The sequence below is a fragment of the Zonotrichia leucophrys genome, unplaced genomic scaffold, assembly GCF_028769735.1.
Source record: "Zonotrichia leucophrys gambelii isolate GWCS_2022_RI unplaced genomic scaffold, RI_Zleu_2.0 Scaffold_99_161681, whole genome shotgun sequence".
Lineage (NCBI taxonomy): Eukaryota > Metazoa > Chordata > Aves > Passeriformes > Passerellidae > Zonotrichia > Zonotrichia leucophrys.
Window position 1 is genome coordinate 76,034 of NW_026992304.1, and position 16,447 is coordinate 92,480.

The window sequence follows — 16,447 nt, forward strand, 5'->3', positions numbered from 1 at the left end:
AACTGGGGGCCCAAAATGGAACTGGGAGGGACTGGGATGGACTGGGAGGTGAAAGTGGGGGCTAAAATGGAAGTGGGAGGGACTGAGGGGGGAAACTGGGGGCCCAAAATGGAACTGGGAGGGACTGGGATGGACTGGGATGGACTGAGGGGGGAAACTGGGGGGCTGAAATGGAACTGGGAGGGACTGGGAGGGACTGGGGGGTGAAACTGGGGGGCTGAAATGGAACTGGGAGGTGAAACTGGGGGGCTGAAATGGAACTGGGAGGGACTGGGATGGACTGGGAGGGACTGGGAGGGACTGGGGGGTGAAACTGGGGGCCCAAAATGGAACTGGGATGGACTGAGGGGGGAAACTGGGGGGCTAAAATGGAAATAGTATGGACTGGGGGGAAACTGGGGGGGAAACTGGGGGGCCTAAAATGGAACTGGGAGGGACTGGGGGGCACTGGGAGGGATTTAGGGCACACTGGGGGTCGATTTATGACCTATTTTTGACCAGTACAGACCGGTACAAACTGGAACGGGCCTGCATGGGCCTGTTCAGACCAGTATGAGACCAGTACAAACTAGTACAAACCGGAAAGGGCCTGCACAGACCAGTAAAACCAGTACAGACCAGTACAGGCCTGCATGGGCCTGCACAGACCAGTACAAACCAGTACAGACCAGTACCCAATGTCACCAATCCCTGTGAGCATTCTTATGGTTTTGGAGGGGCATTAGGGCCTTACTGGGAGTACTGGAGTGATACTGGGGGGTACTGGGAACACTGGAGAGCGCTGGGGTGATACCGGGAGGGCACTGGGAGAGCACTGGCGTCACTGGGGTGATACTGGGAGCACTGGGAGGGTACTGGGAGCACCGGGGGGGGCACTGGCAGCACTGAGGCTATAGTGGGAGCACTGGGAGGGCACTGAGGTCACTGGGGTGATACTGGGAGCACTGGGGTGTTACTGGGAGGGCACTGGAGCTATACTGGGAGCACTGGGAAGGCACTGAAGGGGGCACGGGCAAAATGGCGGCGCCCGTGGCGGCCTCAGAGCCGCTCTGCGCCTGCGCGGAGCTCGCCGACGCAAAATGGCGGCCGCCCCGTCACGTGACGCGCGCGGAGAAGATGGCGGGGCCCGGGGAGGGCGGGGCCTTCCCGCGCGCGGGAGCGGCGTCCAATGGGAAGGCGGCGGGTGCGCAGGCGCAGTCGGCGAGGAGCCATTTCCCCCCCTCAGGGACCATAGAGAGGAGCGCGGGCGGAGCGGCCCCCGCTACCATAGAGAGGAGCGCGGCCCCGACCGCTCCAGCGGCTCCCGGGAGGGCCTTGAGCTCCGCCTGGGGCCCCGACGGTTCCTTCGCACCGGAACAGCCCCGGGTGAGGCTCCTGCGGGCGCGGGGCAGCCCCAGAGGCGGCTCCGTTCTCCCCCCGCCTCCACTCCCCTCGTTCCGCCGGCGCCATTTCGGCGGCGGCGGCGCCGCGCGACGTCACTTCCGGCGGAAGCGGCGCGGGCCGGAAGCGAGCGGGCGGCGAGCGGCGCGCGCGGGGCCGGGAGCGCGCGGGCAGGTCCGGGGGGTCCCCGCGTGACGTCACGGAGAGGGGCAGTGACGTCATAGAGGGGGTGCGATGGGGGGGGAGTCCCCAGGCTCGGGGGTCGGGGGTCTGGGGGAGGCCGCAAAGCATCACGGGAGGGAGCCGTGAGGGCCTGGGGGGGTCCAGGTGGTCACTCTGGGGGTCTCAGTGACCCTTGTGGTGTCCCCATGTCCCCCCAGCATGGGTGACAGTGACGACGAGTACCGGGTGGTCACTGTAGGGGCGTCTCAGTGCCCAGTGACCCCCTGGCGACAGAGCGGCCACTGCGGGCGGCAGTGAGCCCTCGGTGAGCCCTCGGTGTCCCCCCAGGCCAGCCATGGGTGACAGTGACGATGAGTACGACAGGCGGCGCAGGGACAAATTCCGGCGGGAGCGGAGCGACTACGAACGGTCCAGAGAGAGGGACGAGAGGAGGAGGGACGACTGGAGTGACCGGTGAGGGGACCGGGGGCACTGGGAGGGACTGGAGTGACCGGTGAGGGGACCGGGGGCACTGGGAGGGACTGGAGTGACCGGTGAGGGGACCGGGGGCACTGGGGAGCGGCCCTGGGGGAATGAGAGGGACCGGGAGCTCCCTGGTTCCCGGTTTGAGGGTTCCTGGAGGGTTCCTGGTGCCCAGTTTGCCCCAGTTTAACCCAGTTTGCCCCAGTTTAACCCAGTTTATTTGCAGGGATTGGGAGCGGGGCCGGGAGCGCCGCAGCCGCGATTACCGGGACTACGACCGCACCCGGCGGGAGCGATTCTCCCCTCCCCGGCACGAGCTGAGCCCGCCGCAGAAACGGCTGAGAAGGGACTGGTGAGAGACTCCCAAAATAGCCCAGATTCACCCCAAAATTATCCCAGATACAGCTGAAATACACCCCAGGAACAGCTGCGGAGGGATTGGTGAGAGACCCCCAAAACAGCCCAAATTCACCCCAAAATCATCCTAAATATATCCTAAAACTGCTCCAGAAACGGCCGCAGAGGGATTGGTGAGAGACCCCCAAAACAGCCCAAATTCACCCCAAAATTACCCCTGAGCGACCACTGACCACTCTCAAGTGACCAGAGTCCCCTCTGTGGCTGCAGGGATGACCCCTGAGTGTCCCCATAGTGTTCACTCTGGCCGCAGGGATGACCCCTGTGTGACCCCTGACCCCTGTGTGACCCCTGTGTGACCCCTGACCCCTGTGTGACCCCTGTGTGACCCCTGACCCCTGTGTGACCCCAGGGATGACCACAGCAGTGACCCCTACCACGGCGGGTACGAGCTGCCCTACGGGGGGGGCGGCGCCGGCCCCACCTACGGCCCCCCCCAGGCGCCCTGGGGACCCCACGAGATGCAGCAGCAGCTCCTGCAGCACCAGCTGCTGCCCATACAGGCCAGGTGAGCCAAAACGCCCTGAATTCGCCCCAAAAAATGAGCCCAGACACCCCGAAACCTGCTCCAAAAACCCCGGAATTCCTGCCCCCAAAACTGCCCCAAACGGCCCCAAAACCGTGCGGGATCGGCCCCAGCTCCTGCAGCACCAGCTGCTGCCCATACAGGCCAGGTGAGCCAAAACGCCCTGAATTCACCCCAAAAACTGAGCCCAGGCACCCCAAAACCTGCTCTGAAAATCCCAAACCTCTCTGAGATTCCTGAGCCCCAAAATCCCCCAAAATGGCCCTAAAACTCTGTGGCACACAGCCCCAGCTCCTGCAGCACCGTACAGGCCAGGTGAGCCCCAAAATGCCCTGAATTCACCCCAAACCGCACTGTGGCCCCCCCAGGCTGGGCACCATCGCGGAGTTGGAGCTGGGCATGGCCCCCCCGGTGATGAGGATCCCCAATAGTGACCCCAAACCCCCAATATCGATCCCAAACCCCCGATATCCCCGATAACCCCCGATAGTGACCCCAAACCCCCTGAAAGTGACCCCAAATTCCCCAATAGTGATCCCAAACCCCCAATATCGGTCCCAAGTATCCCAATAATGACCCCAAACCCCCGATATCCCCCAATAATGACCCCAAACCCCAGATATCGCCCCCAAACCCCCAATAGTGACCTTAAAGCCCCAATATCGATCCCAAATCCCCCAATAATGACCCCAAACCCCCCGATATCCCCCGATAGTGACCCCAAACCCCCCGATAGTGACCCCAAACCCCCCGATATCGATCCCAAACCCCCCAATAGTGACCCCAAATCCTGCGATAGTGACCCCAAACCCCCGCTATCGATCCCCAATCCCCCAATAATGATCTCAAACCCCCCAATACCCCCAATAGTGACCCCAAACCCCCGATATCCATCCCAAACCCCCGTATGACCCCAAACCCTGCGATAGTGACCCCAAACCCCCCGCTATCGATCCCCAATCCCCCAATAATGATCTCAAACTCCCCAATATCCCCAGTAATGACCCCAGACCCCCCGATATCGCCCCGATACCCCGATAGTGACCCCAAACCCTGCGATAGTGACCCCAAACCCCCCGCTATCGCCCCCAGGCTGGGCACCATCGCAGAAGTGGACCTGGGCATGGCGCCCCCGGTGATGAAGAGCTTCAAGGAGTTCCTGCTGTCCCTGGACGACGCCGTGGACGAGACGGAGGCGGTGAAACGTTACAACGACTACAAGCTGGACTTCCGGCGGCAGCAGCTGCAGGAGTTCTTCCTGGCCCACAAGGACGAGGAGTGGTACGTGATGGAACGGGTTCCGGAATGTTCCGTGAGCCAGAAATGGTCAAAGAGCCCCCAGAAATCCTGGGAGACCCCAAAAATCCTGGGAGACCCCAAAAAATCCTGGCCCACAAGGACGAGGAGCGGTACGTGCTGGAGGGGGTTCTGGAATGTTCTGTGCTCCAAATATCTGATTCTGCACCCCAAAAATGTCCTGGGAGACCCCAAAAACTTTGAGACGCTCCAAAAATCCTGGCCCATGAGAAGCGGTACGTGCCAAGGGGGCGTTCCGGAATGTTCTGTGCTCCAAAAAACGTCCTGGGAACCCCAAAAATCCAATTCTGCACCCCAAAAATGTCCTGGGAGACCCCAAAAATTGTCCTGGGAGACCCCAAAAATCTTGGCTCACAAAGAGAGGTATGTGCCAGGGGATTCCGGAACATTCTGTGCCCCAAAAACGGCCCAAGAGCCCCAGAAACGGCCCAAGAGCCCTCAGGACCTTTTTGGGGTGGATTTGTGTGGATTTTGGGGTCTCTCCAGGTTTAACGCTTCCCTTCTCCCCCAGCACCCTCAGGACCATTTTGGGGTGAATTTGGGGTAGTTTTGGGGTGTCTCCAGGATTAACGCTCCCCCACCACTCTCGGGGCAGTTTTGGGGCGGTTTCGGGGTATTTTTTGGAGTCTCTGCCGGTTTAACGCTTCCCCTCTCTCAGCACTCTCAGAGCTGGATTTGGGGCAGTTCTGGGGTGAATTTGGGGCAGTTTTGGGGTGAATTTGGGGCAGTTTTGGGGTGTATTTTGGGATGGATTTTTGGGGTCTCTCCAGGTTTAACTGTTCTCCCCCAGCGCCCTCAGGGCAGTTTTGGGGTGAATTTGGGGCAGTTTTGGGGCTGGATTTGGGGCAGTTTTGGGGGTACATTTTGGGGTGGATTTTGGGGATTTTTAACGCTTCCCTTCTCCCCCAGCACCCCGAGGAGCCGCTCTGGAGCCGCCGGGCGGGGCAGGCCGAGAGGGCAGCTTTGGGGTGGTTTTGGGTGGATTTTGGGGTAATTTTGGGGTGTGATTTTGGGTTTAACGCTTCCCTTCTCCCCCAGCACCCCGAGGAGCCGCTCTGGAGCCGCCGGGCGGGGCAGGCAGAGAGGGCGGGGCCGCGCACAATGCGGCGAGGTCTCAGTGCAGGACGTAGCCAGGGACTTTTGTTATTTTATTTTTTTTTGGGGGGGTTTGCCCAAAAAAAAACCAACCAAAAAAACCAAAAAAAACCGCGGCCGATTTTCGGGGTTTTTAAAAGCGCCGCAGTTTTCGGGGCCCGGCGGACGGCGACGCTCGCGGCGAGTGTAGGTATGAGCATCCCCCCCGACCCCCCACGGGACACCTGACAACACCTGGAACACACCTGGAACGCCCTCTGAGAGCCCCAAAACAGCCCAGAAACACCCCAAAAACACCCTGGAAACGCCATCCCAAAATACCCTAAAACAGCCCAGAAATGCCCCAAAAGAACCCTGGAAACGCTCTTAAAATATCCATCAAAAACAGCCCAGAATCCGCCAAAAACGATATTGGAAGTTCCCCTAAACTGCATCGAAATTGTGCCTAAACGCTTTGAAATTACCCCAAAATATGATAAAAACTGTGTAAAAGCGCCCACAAATGTACCTGAAAGCATCCACAAACCTGCATTCAATGCACGTGTAAAAGACCCCCAAAAATGTAAAAAGCAGCACTAAAAATGCCCCTGGCAATGTCTCAAAACACCCCCAAAAATGCACCGTTAACAATGTCCCTGAAAACATCTCAAAACACCCCAAAAATGCAAAAAACGTCCCTGAAAAACATCCCTGGAAATGTCGCAAAGTACCCCCAAAAATGCAAAAAACAGCCTGAAAAACATCCCTGAAAATGTCTCAAAGCACCTCCAGAAATGCAAAAAACAGCCCTAAAAAAAGCCCCTGAAAATGTCTTAAAATCAGACCCAAATTTAGACACAAATTCTCCCAATTTCAAACCCAAGTTCTCCCAATTTCAAACCCAAGTTCTTCCAATTTCACACCCAAATTCTCCCAATTTCAGACCCAAATTCTTCCAATTTCACACCCAAATTTCCCTTAATTCAGACCCAAATTCTCCCAATTTCAGACCCAAAATTGCCCAAATTCAGACCCAAATTCGAGTTCCCCACCCCTCCCTCTCCCCATTCCCCAAACTCTCCCTCCCCAAACCCCCCAATTTTGGGGGCTCCCCTCCATCACCGTGCGGGCCGGGGGGGTTCCTTGCGGCCCCCTGAGCCCCATTTCCGCCCTTTTTCACCCCAATTCCCAGGTTTCGCTCCAAGTACCACCCGGACGAGGCCGGCAAGCGGCAGCAGGAGGCCCAGGCCGCCCTCAGGAACCGCCTGGGCGTGTTCCTGTACTTGTGGGAGCACGGCTGGTTCGACAACCTGCTGCTGGACATCGACCGCGCCCCGCAGATCATCAAAACGCTCGATGCAGGTACCCCCGGGGCGCCCCCACACCCAAAATCGCTGTTTGGATCCCCCCAGAGACGCCCGGTGCGGGTGGTGGCTGAAAACAGCTGGAGAAATTCACATTGATGCGCACCAAATGGGTCATGAGGGGCATGGAAATGGCCGCAACGGGCCTTTGGGATGCACCAAAAATATCCTTGATGGCCCAAAAATATCGTTAATGTCCAAAATATCCCTCTCTGACACCCCAAAAATCCCTCCCTGACGCTCCAGAAAAATCTCCTAACGTCTCCTTAAAATCACTCCATAAAATCTTCCTGATGCTTCAGAAACATTTCAGACTCAAACTTCGGGGGTTTGGACCGATTTTGGGGTGGTTTTGCTCAGTTTCTGAGTTTCTTGACCAATTTTTGGGTGTTTCTGCCCCACTTCTGAAGTTCCTGATCCATTTTTGAGTGTTTCTAAGGGATTTCCAAGAGTTTTGAAATTACTTTTGGGTGGTTTTAGTCCGTTCTGGAGAGTTCTTGAGAACAGAAACTGTGAGGGGAGAAAAAGGCGGGAAGACGTGAGGGGAGAAAAAAGGCGGGAAAACGTGAGGGGAGAAAAAGGAGGGAAAACGTGAGGGGAAAAAAAGACAAAGTGTGAGAGGAGAAAAATGAAATGCGAGGGGAGAAAAAGGGAGGAAAACTGAGGGGAGAAAAAAGTGAGGGAATGGTGTGGAGGGAAGTCATGAGGACTTTTTCTCCACTTTTCTCCATTTTTCCAGCGGTGATTAAGATGGAGGAGGGGCACGGATTTCCAGGAATTCCTGCCTCATTTTTACCTTTGTTTACCTCATTTTTGGCAGTTTCTAACCCAGATTTTTGCCGTTTTTTGCCATTTTTCCAGCGGTGATTAAGGTGGAGGGGGAACGGATCCATCCCTTTCTCAATTTCTAATGCTATTTCCAGCAATTTTTCCCCCATTTTTTTAGCTGTGTTTGCCCCATTTTTTTTACCTGCCTTTACCCCAGTTTTGGCCATTTCTAACCCATTTTTCGCCATTTTCTCCCCACTTTTCCAGCGGTGATCAAGATGGAGGGGGGCACGGAGCACGACCTGCGGATCCTGGAGCAGGAGGAGGAGGAGGAGCGGGCTGAGAAGGCCGAAGGCCCCAAAAAGGAGGAGCCGCGGCCCCCAGAGCCCCCCGGGAAAGGCCCGGCCGAGCGCCCCGACGGCGATGACAGTGCCAAGGTTGGAGGGATTTGGGGCTCACGGGGAGGTTTTGGGGTCCCTTTTGCCTCTGGGGTATTTTTAGGGGTCTCTATTGGGGTCTCTTGTTCTTTTGGGGTCCCCTTTGACCCCCCTGCTCTCTCCCCACAGGCTGAAGGGGCGGAGCCAGGGGCGGAGCCTGCTGCAGGGGCAGGGCCAGAGGAGGAAGAGGAGGGGCCAGACAAGGGGCCCAAGGCTGAGGAAGGCGACAAGGAGGGCGGGGCCAAGGTCAGTGGCCACACCCCCAAGTGACCACACCCCACAAAGCTCCACCCCCACCATCACCACAGTGAGGCTGATGAAGCCCTGCTGCTTTTCTAGTAACCACACCCTTTTCCTATCAAACCACACCCCTTTCTAACAAGCCACACCCTTTTTCTGGTAACCACACCCCTTTCTGCTAAGCCCCACCTCCCCAACAGCCCGTCCCCATGGCAAGCCCTGCCTCTCTACATAAGCCACACCCCTTTTCATGCTCCTCTCCTTATAGGCTCCTCCCACCCTTATAAATCCCTTCAGTCCCTCTGCTTTATGCAAGCCCCGCCCCTTTATTCAAGCCCCGCCCTCTGGCGCCCCCTGCAGGCGCGGCCGCGTCAGCGCAGCCGGGACAGCGAGGACGGGGACAGCGACAGCGGGGACAGCGAGGGGACACGGAGGGAGCCCGGGAAAGGTGAGGGGACACTGGGGACACTGGGGACACAGGGGACACGGAGAGAGCCCGGGAAAGGTGAGGGGACACAGGGGACACGGGGGACACGGGGGACACAGGGGACAGCGAGGGGACACGGAGAGAGCCCGGGAAAGGTGAGGGGACATCGGGGACATTCAGGGGGGACACAGGGGGGACACAGGGGACAGCGACAGCAGGGACAGCGAGGGGACACAGAGGGAGCCCGGGAAAGGTGAGGGGACATCGGGGACACGGGGGGGACACACAGGGGACAGTGACAGCAGGAACAATGAGGGGAGCGCACAGAGAGGGGGCCTGGGGGGTCCTTGAGGGAACACTGGGGACAATCAGGGGGTTTGGGGTCTCTGGGTGGGGTTTGGGGTCTCTGGGTGGGGTTTGGGGGCTCTGGGGGTATTTGGGGTCTATGGGGGGGTTTAGGTTCTCTGGGAGTATTTGGGGTGGGGGTCTCTGGGGTCTCTGCCATCCCGGTGATTTGGGGGGGGGGGGGGCTCCATGCTGCATTTCCGGAGCGTCCCCACGACCCCCCCCCATCCGTGTCCCCCCCCAGAGGAGGCCAAGGAGGACAAAGCCCCCCCCGAGGACACGGCCGGGACCCCTCCCCCCGCGGGCGGCGCCCCCTCCCCTCCCCCCAAGGCCAAGGAGGGGCCGGGGGGGGCCCCGGGCGGGGGTCCCGAGGCCCGGCCGAGACCCCTGCACAAAACGTGCTCGTTGTTCATGAGGAACATCGCCCCCAACATCGCCCAGGCCGAGATCGTGGCGGTGAGAGACTGAAAAAACACCCAAAAATAGCAAAAAATGAGCTCTGGGACCCTCAAAAACCCCAAAAACCACCCCCAAATACCCCAAAATCACCCCAAAATACCCCAAAACCCCTGCATAAAACGTGCTCGTTGTTCGTGAGGAACATCGCCCCCAACATCGCCCAGGCCGAGATCGTGGCGGTGAGAGGGGGAAAAATACCCTGAAATACCCAAAAACCCCAAAAACCCCCTCAAAAATAACCCCAAAATACCCCAAAACCCCCAAACCCTGCACAAAACGTGCTCGTTGTTCATGAGGAACATCGCCCCCAACATCGCCCAGGCCGAGATCGTGGCGGTGAGAGGGGGAAAAATACCCTGAAATACCCAAAAACCCCAAAAATCCCCACAAAAATAACCCCAAAATACCCCAAAGCAACTTGGGACCCCTGCACAAAGTGTGCTCACTGTGGGACCCCCTAAAACTCCAAAAACCCACCCAAAAACCAGCCCCTTGGACCTCTAGAAAACTCCAAAAAACAGAGATCATGGTGGTGAGGGGGGGTCCTGGGGGAGGTGTGCCCCCCAAAATCCCCAAAACCCCCAAAGGCCCCCCAAAAAAACCCCTGACCCCCAAATCCCCCTGAAACTCCCAAAAACCCCAAAGGGCCCCCAAAAACCTCAAAAAACCCCAAAACTCCTTTTTTTTCCCCAGCTGTGCAAGCGCTACCCCGGGTTCATGCGCGTGGCGCTGTCGGAGCCACAGCCCGAGAGGAGGTGAGGGCGCTTTGGGGTGAATTCAGGGCAATTTGGGGTTTTTAGGGGGGTTGGGGAGGGGCTGGGTGGATTTTGGGGGATTTTGGGTGGGTTTTGTGTGGAATTTTGGGGTCACAGAGGAGTTTTTTCCCTCTCAGGTTTTTCAGGAGGTGCTGAGTGGATTTTGGGTGGATTTTGGGGGTTTTTGGGGCTCACAAAGGATCTTTCCCCCGTTCCCAGGTTCTCCAGGAGGGGCTGGGTGTGTTTTGGGTGTAATTTTGGGGTTTTTGGGGCTCACAGGAAGTTTTTCTCTCAGGTTCTTCAGGAGGGGCTGGGTGACCTTCGACCGCAGCGTCAACATCAAGGAGATTTGCTGGAGCCTGCAGAACATCCGGGTGCGTTTTGGGGCAAATTCCGTGGATTTGGGGTGCTTTCCATGGATTTTGAGATGATTTTGGTGGATTTTGAGGCGATTCCGATGGATTTTTGTGGTTTTCAGCTCCATGACTGTGAGCTGAGCCCCGGCCATGACCAAGGCTGGGTTTTGGAGCGGTTTTGAGGAGATTTTAATGGATTTTGGGGTGGTTTTGATGGATTTTGAGGTGATTCTGATGGGTTTTGGGGTGATTCTCGTGGATTTTTGTGGTTTTCAGCTCCGTGAGTGCGAGCTCAGCCCCGGTGTGAACCGGGACCTGACGTGGCGCGTCCCGAACATCTCGGGGCTGGGATTTGGTGGATTTTTGGGGTATTTTGATGAACATTTTTTTCTGTTTTTGGTGCGTTTCAGCTCCATGAGTGTGAGCTGAGCCCCGCCATGACCCAGGCTGGGTTTTGAAGAAATTTTAATGGATTTGAGTGGTTTTAATGGATTTTGGTGATTTTGATGGATTTTGAGTGTGCTTTTGATGGATTTTGGGGTGATTGTTATGGATTTTTGTGGTTTTCAGCTCAGTGAGTGCGAGCTCAGCCCGGTGTGAACCGGGACCTGACGTGGCGCGTCCCGAACATCTCGGGGCTGGGATTTGGTGGATTTTTGGGGTATTTTGATGAACATTTTTGCTGTTTTTGGTGCGTTTCAGCTCCGCGAGTGCGAGCTGAGCCCCGGCGTGAACCGGGACCTGACGCGGCGCGTGCGCAACGTCTCGGGGCTGACGCAGCACCGGCCCATCGTGCGCCACGACATCAAGCTGGCGGCGCGCCTGGTGCAGGCCCTGGACGCCCGCGCGCGCCTCTGGAGCCCCCCCGGCGCCACCGCGGGCGGGGACACGGCCGGGGACGGCACGGGAGGGGACGGCACGGGAGGGGACGGCGAGCCCCCGCCCGCCCCCGAGCCCGGGGTGAGGGACACGGACAGAGCGGCACCGGGGACAGCGCGAAACCGGGGGACAGCGCGGCACCGGGGGACAGCGGGGGGGTCCCCGTTGATGTCCCCAGGGTCCCCATTAATGTCCCCGGTGTCCCCAGGGCATCCCCAGTGTCCCCATTGATGTCCCCATTGCTGTCCCCATTGCAGGCCCAGAACCCAGTGCTGCGGCACATCCGCAGTGTCCCCATTGATGTCCCCATGTCCCCATTGATGTCCCCAATGCTGTCCCCAATGCAGGCCCAGAACCTGGTGCTGTGGCACATCCCGGGTGATGTCCCCATTGATGTCCCCAGTGTCCCCATTAATGTCCCCAGTGTCCCCATTAATGTCCCCAGTGTCCCCAATGTCCCCATTGCTGTCCCCATTGCAGGCCCAGAACCCGGTGCTGCGGCACATCCCGGGTGATGTCCCCAATGTCCCCATTGATGTCCCCAATGTCCCCACTGTCCCCATTGATGTCCCCATTGATGTCCCCATTGCTGTCCCCAATGTCCCCATTGATGTCCCCAATGTCCCCAATGTCCCCATTGCAGGCCCAGAACCCGGTGCTGCGGCACATCCCGGGTGATGTCCCCAATGTCCCCAATGTCCCCACTGTCCCCATTGATGTCCCCAATGTCCCCATTGCAGGCCCAGAACCCAGTGCTGCGGCACATCCGCAGTGTCCCCATTGATGTCCCCATTGATGTCCCCAATGTCCCCATTAATGTCCCCAATGTCCCCATTGCAGGCCCAGAACCCGGTGCTGCGGCACATCACCGATTACCTGATCGAGGAGGTGAGCGCCGAGGAGGAGGAGCTGCTGGGGCAGGGGCAGGGACAGGGACAGGGACAGGGCCAGGGCGCGGCCCCGGCCGAGGACGCCGCCCGCGAGACCAACCCGGCCGAGGTCACCGTGGAGCGCGACGAGAAGCTGCTCAAGGTGCGTCCCCAGGGTCCCCAGGGTGTCCCCAGGGTATGCCCAAAGTGTGCCCAAAGTGTCCCCAGTGTATCCTCAATGTCCCCAATTGTCCCCAATGTCCCCAGGTGCTGGACCGGCTGCTGCTCTACCTGTGCATCGTGCACTGTCCATTCAATGTCCCCAATGTCCCCAAATGTCCCCAGTGTCCCTCAGTGTCCCCAAATGTCCCCAATGTCCCCAGGTGCTGGACCGGCTGCTGCTCTACCTGCGCATCGTGCACTCGGTCGATTACTACAACACCTCCGAGTACCCCAACGAGGACGAGATGCCCAACAGGTGCGGGATCATCCACGTGCGGGGCCCGCTGCCGCCCAACCGCGTGTCCCACGGCGAAGGTGAGCCCAAAAACCCCAAATTTACCCCAAAAAAACAGCCTAGACATCCCCCGAACCCAACCGCGTGTCCCACGGCGAAGGTGAGCCAAAAATCCCAAATTTACCCCAAAATAACAGCCTAGACATCCCCCGAACCCAACCGCGTGTCCCACAGCGAAGGTGAGCCAAAAAACCCCAAATTTACCCCCAAATAACCCCAAAAACCAGCCTAGAAATCCCCTGAACCAAACCGTGGGTCACATGGAGAAGGTGAGCCAAAAATCCCAAAAAATAACTCCAAAATTCCCCAAATTCACCCCAAAACCTGTCCCCAGTGACAGAGTGGCAGCGCGGGTTTGAGGCGCGCCTGGCCCTGGCTCCGTCCCCAAGGAGGAGGCGCAGTTTGATGGGGTTTTTGGGGTTTTTTGGGGTTTTTGGATATTTTACCCATTCCCAATGTCCCCAATGTCCCCGTGTCCCCGTGTCCCCAGTGACAGAGTGGCAGCGCGGTTTCGAGGCGCGCCTGGCGCCGCTGCTGGCCGGCCCTGGCTCCGTCCCCGAGGAGGAGGCGCAGTTTGATGGGGGTTTTGGGGTTTTTTCTGGGTTTTTTGGATATTTTACCCATTCCCAATGTCCCCAATGTCCCCGTGTCCCCGTGTCCCCAGTGACAGAGTGGCAGCGCGGGTTCGAGGCGCGCCTGGCGCCGCTGCTGGCCGGCCCTGGCTCCGTCCCCGAGGAGGAGGCGCAGTTTGATGGGGATTTTTGGGGTTTTTTGGGTTTTTTGGGGTTTTTGGATATTTTACCCATTCCCAATGTCCCCAATGTCCCCAATGTCCCCAGTGACAGAGTGGCAGCGCGGGTTCGAGGCGCGCCTGGCCCTGGCTCCGTCCCCGAGGAGGAGGCGCAGTTTGATGGGGGTTTTCGGGGTTTTTGGGGTTTTTGTCACTCTGAGTGTCCCCAATGTCCCCGTGTCCCCAGTGACAGAGTGGCAGCGCGGGTTCGAGGCGCGCCTGGCGCCCCTGCTGGCCGGGCCCGGCTCCGTCCCAGAGGAGGAGGCGCAGCGCCTCGGCCGCAAGGACCCCGAGCAGGAGCTGGAGAAGTTCGTGAGCGCCAACACGCAGGAGCTGGGCAAGGACAAGTGGCTGTGTCCCCTCAGCGGCAAGAAATTCAAGGTGGGGACACTGGGGACACCCTGGGGACATCATTGGGGATGGACAGGAGCCATTGGGGACAGACACGGGGCACGCGCAGGAGCTGGGCAAGGACAAGTGGCTCTGTCCCCTCAGCGGGGGACACTGGGGACAGTGGGGAGCCATCCCCAATCCTGTCGTTGTCCCCAAATGTCCCCAATGCCATGGATGTCCCCAATGTCCCCTCGATGTCCCCAGGGCCCCGAGTTCGTGCGCAAGCACATCTTCAACAAGCACGGGGACAAGATGGGCGCCGTGCGCAAGGAGGTTTTGTTCTTCAACAATTTCCTGATGGACCCCAAGCGCCCGGCCCTGCCCGAGGGGGGCAAGGGGGGGCCCGGAGGGGGGCCCAACGCAGGTCAGTGTCACCTGAGTGTCACCTGTGTGTCACCTGAGTGTCACCCCTGTGTCACCTCTCGGCTCTGTCTGTCACCCATGTGTCACCTGAGTGTCACCCGTGTGTCACCTGGGTCACCTGTGTCACCTGAGTGTCACCCCTGTGTCACCTGTGCCATCCCTGTGTCACCTGTGTGTCACCTGTGTCACCCCTGTGTCACCTGTGCCATCCCTGTGTCACCCCTGTGTCACCTGAGTGTCACCTGTGTGTCACCTGTGTCACCTGAGTGTCACCTGAGTGTCACCCCTGTGTCACCTGTGCCATCCCTGTGTTACCCCTCAGCTCTGTGTGTCACCCCTGTGTCACCTGTGTCACCTGTGTGTCACCTGAGTGTCACCTGTGTGACCCCTGTGTGACCCCGTGACCCCTCTCTGACCCCAGGTCTGAGCCCGGGGGGGCTCCCGTACCCCCCCCAGTCCCCCCAGGGGTTGATGCCCTACGGGACCCCCCGGCCGCCCATGCTGGGATACGGAGGTACCGAAACGGGGAGAATTGGGGAAAACTGGGGGATTTGGGGGCGTTTTGGGAGGGATTCAGGGGGTTGGGGGATTTCAGAGAATTTGGGGGGGGGGTTGGGAGGATTTTGGGGTTTTGGGGGATTTTTGGGGGTTTTGGAGGGAGTTTGGGGGGCACATGGGGGATTTGGGGGCGGTTTCAGGGGATATTTTGGGGGACATTTTGGTTGGTTTTTTTCTATATTTTTGGGTGTTTTTAACCCCTTGTTCTCCACAGGATCCCACCCATACCCCCCCGGGCCCTATGGGGGTTTGGGGTTTTTTTAGAGATATTTTGGAAGATTTTTTGGGGGGATATTTTTGGGATATTTTGGCTGGTTTTGGGGATATTTTTGGGTACATTTAACCCCTTGTTTCCCACAGGATCCCACCCATACCCCCCCGGGCCCTACGGGGGTCGCGGCAGCTACGACTCCTTCCGGGGTCAGGGCGGGGCCGGGGGCGGGTACCTGAACAAACCCCGCAGCAGGTGAGGCACGGGGACCCCGAAAATGGGCACGGGGACCCCAAAAATGGGCACGGGGACCCCGAAAATGGGCACGGGGACCCCGAAAATGGGCACGGGGACCCCGAAAATGGGCACGGGGACCCCGAAAACGGGCACGGGGACCCCAAAAACGGGCACGGGGACCCAAAAACGGGCACGGGGACCCCAAAAATGGGCACGGGGACCCCGAAATTGGGATTGGGGGCACTGAAAATGGGGAGGGGGACCCCAAAAATGGGGGGTGGGAATTGTGGGGTCCCAATTTGGGGTCTGGGACAGGCCAGGGTGGATTTGGGGTTGGGTTTGGGGTGGTTTCAGGCTGTATTTTGGGGTGTAATTGGGGTGGATTTTGGGTATTTTGGATTTTGGATTTTGTATTTTGAGTATTTTTGAGCTGTGTTTTGGGGGTGTATTTTGGGGTGATTTTGGGTGATTTCGGGCTGTATTTCAGGGTGTTTTTTGGGCTGTTTTATGGATGGTTTGGGATGTATTTTGGGGATTTCTGAGCTTTATTTGGGCAGTATTTTGGGTGTATTTTAGGGTCTATTTTGGGCTTTATTTTGGGGCGCATTTGGGCTGTATTTTGGGGTGTACTGTGGCTGTTTTAGGGTGTATTTTGGGATGATTTTGGGGTGATTTTGTGCAATTTTGGGGCTGTATTTCCGGGTGTATTTGGGCTATATTTTGGGCGATTTTGGGGTGTATTTTAGGGTGTATTTTAGGGTGTATTACGGGTTGGTTTTTGGGTGATTTTGGGCTGATTTTGTTCCGTTTTGGCGTTTTCTGCCCCCAGGATGGTGCGGGGCGACCCCCGGGCCATCGTCGAGTACCGGGACCTGGACGCCCCCGAGGACGTCGATTTCTTCTGACCCTCCCCCACCCGGGCCCCCCTTTTGATACGGCCCCGCCCCTCCCCCCTTTGTACGGCCCCGCCCCCAAACCCCCCAAAAACCCCCAAATTCCCTCAATAAAGTGGCCCCGCCCACCCAGGGACACGGCGCCTTTCTGGGGGATTTTGGGTGAATTGTTTGGAATTTGGGATTCATTTTAAGGCAGTTTTGGGGTGATTTTGGGTTAATTTTTG

At 58.3% G+C, this 16,447-nt stretch overlaps 1 protein-coding gene across 3 annotated transcripts; it reads left to right on the plus strand.

The window, feature by feature from the left end:
• The first annotated feature begins 1,216 nt into the window (after positions 1-1,216).
• On the plus strand, positions 1,217-16,376 carry SRRT (serrate, RNA effector molecule). 3 transcript variants are annotated; one of them, XM_064737687.1, is made up of 20 exons: positions 1,217-1,365; positions 1,891-2,016; positions 2,252-2,377; positions 2,795-2,950; positions 4,061-4,249; positions 6,552-6,721; positions 7,759-7,928; positions 8,058-8,174; positions 8,529-8,616; positions 9,185-9,396; positions 10,093-10,154; positions 10,450-10,528; positions 11,213-11,470; positions 12,230-12,421; positions 12,642-12,795; positions 13,753-13,946; positions 14,163-14,322; positions 14,743-14,835; positions 15,240-15,345; positions 16,157-16,376. In XM_064737687.1, the coding sequence occupies exons 2-20, from the start codon at positions 1,898-1,900 to the stop codon at positions 16,230-16,232; spliced, it is 2,721 nt and encodes a 906-aa protein (XP_064593757.1). In that variant the 5' UTR covers positions 1,217-1,365; positions 1,891-1,897; the 3' UTR covers positions 16,233-16,376. The 3 variants fall into 3 exon arrangements, with proteins under 3 accessions (XP_064593757.1, XP_064593754.1, XP_064593753.1); XM_064737684.1 differs by lacking the exon at positions 1,217-1,365 and adding an exon at positions 1,493-1,609; XM_064737683.1 differs by lacking the exon at positions 1,217-1,365 and adding an exon at positions 1,501-1,554.
• The last annotated feature ends 71 nt before the right edge of the window (positions 16,377-16,447 follow it).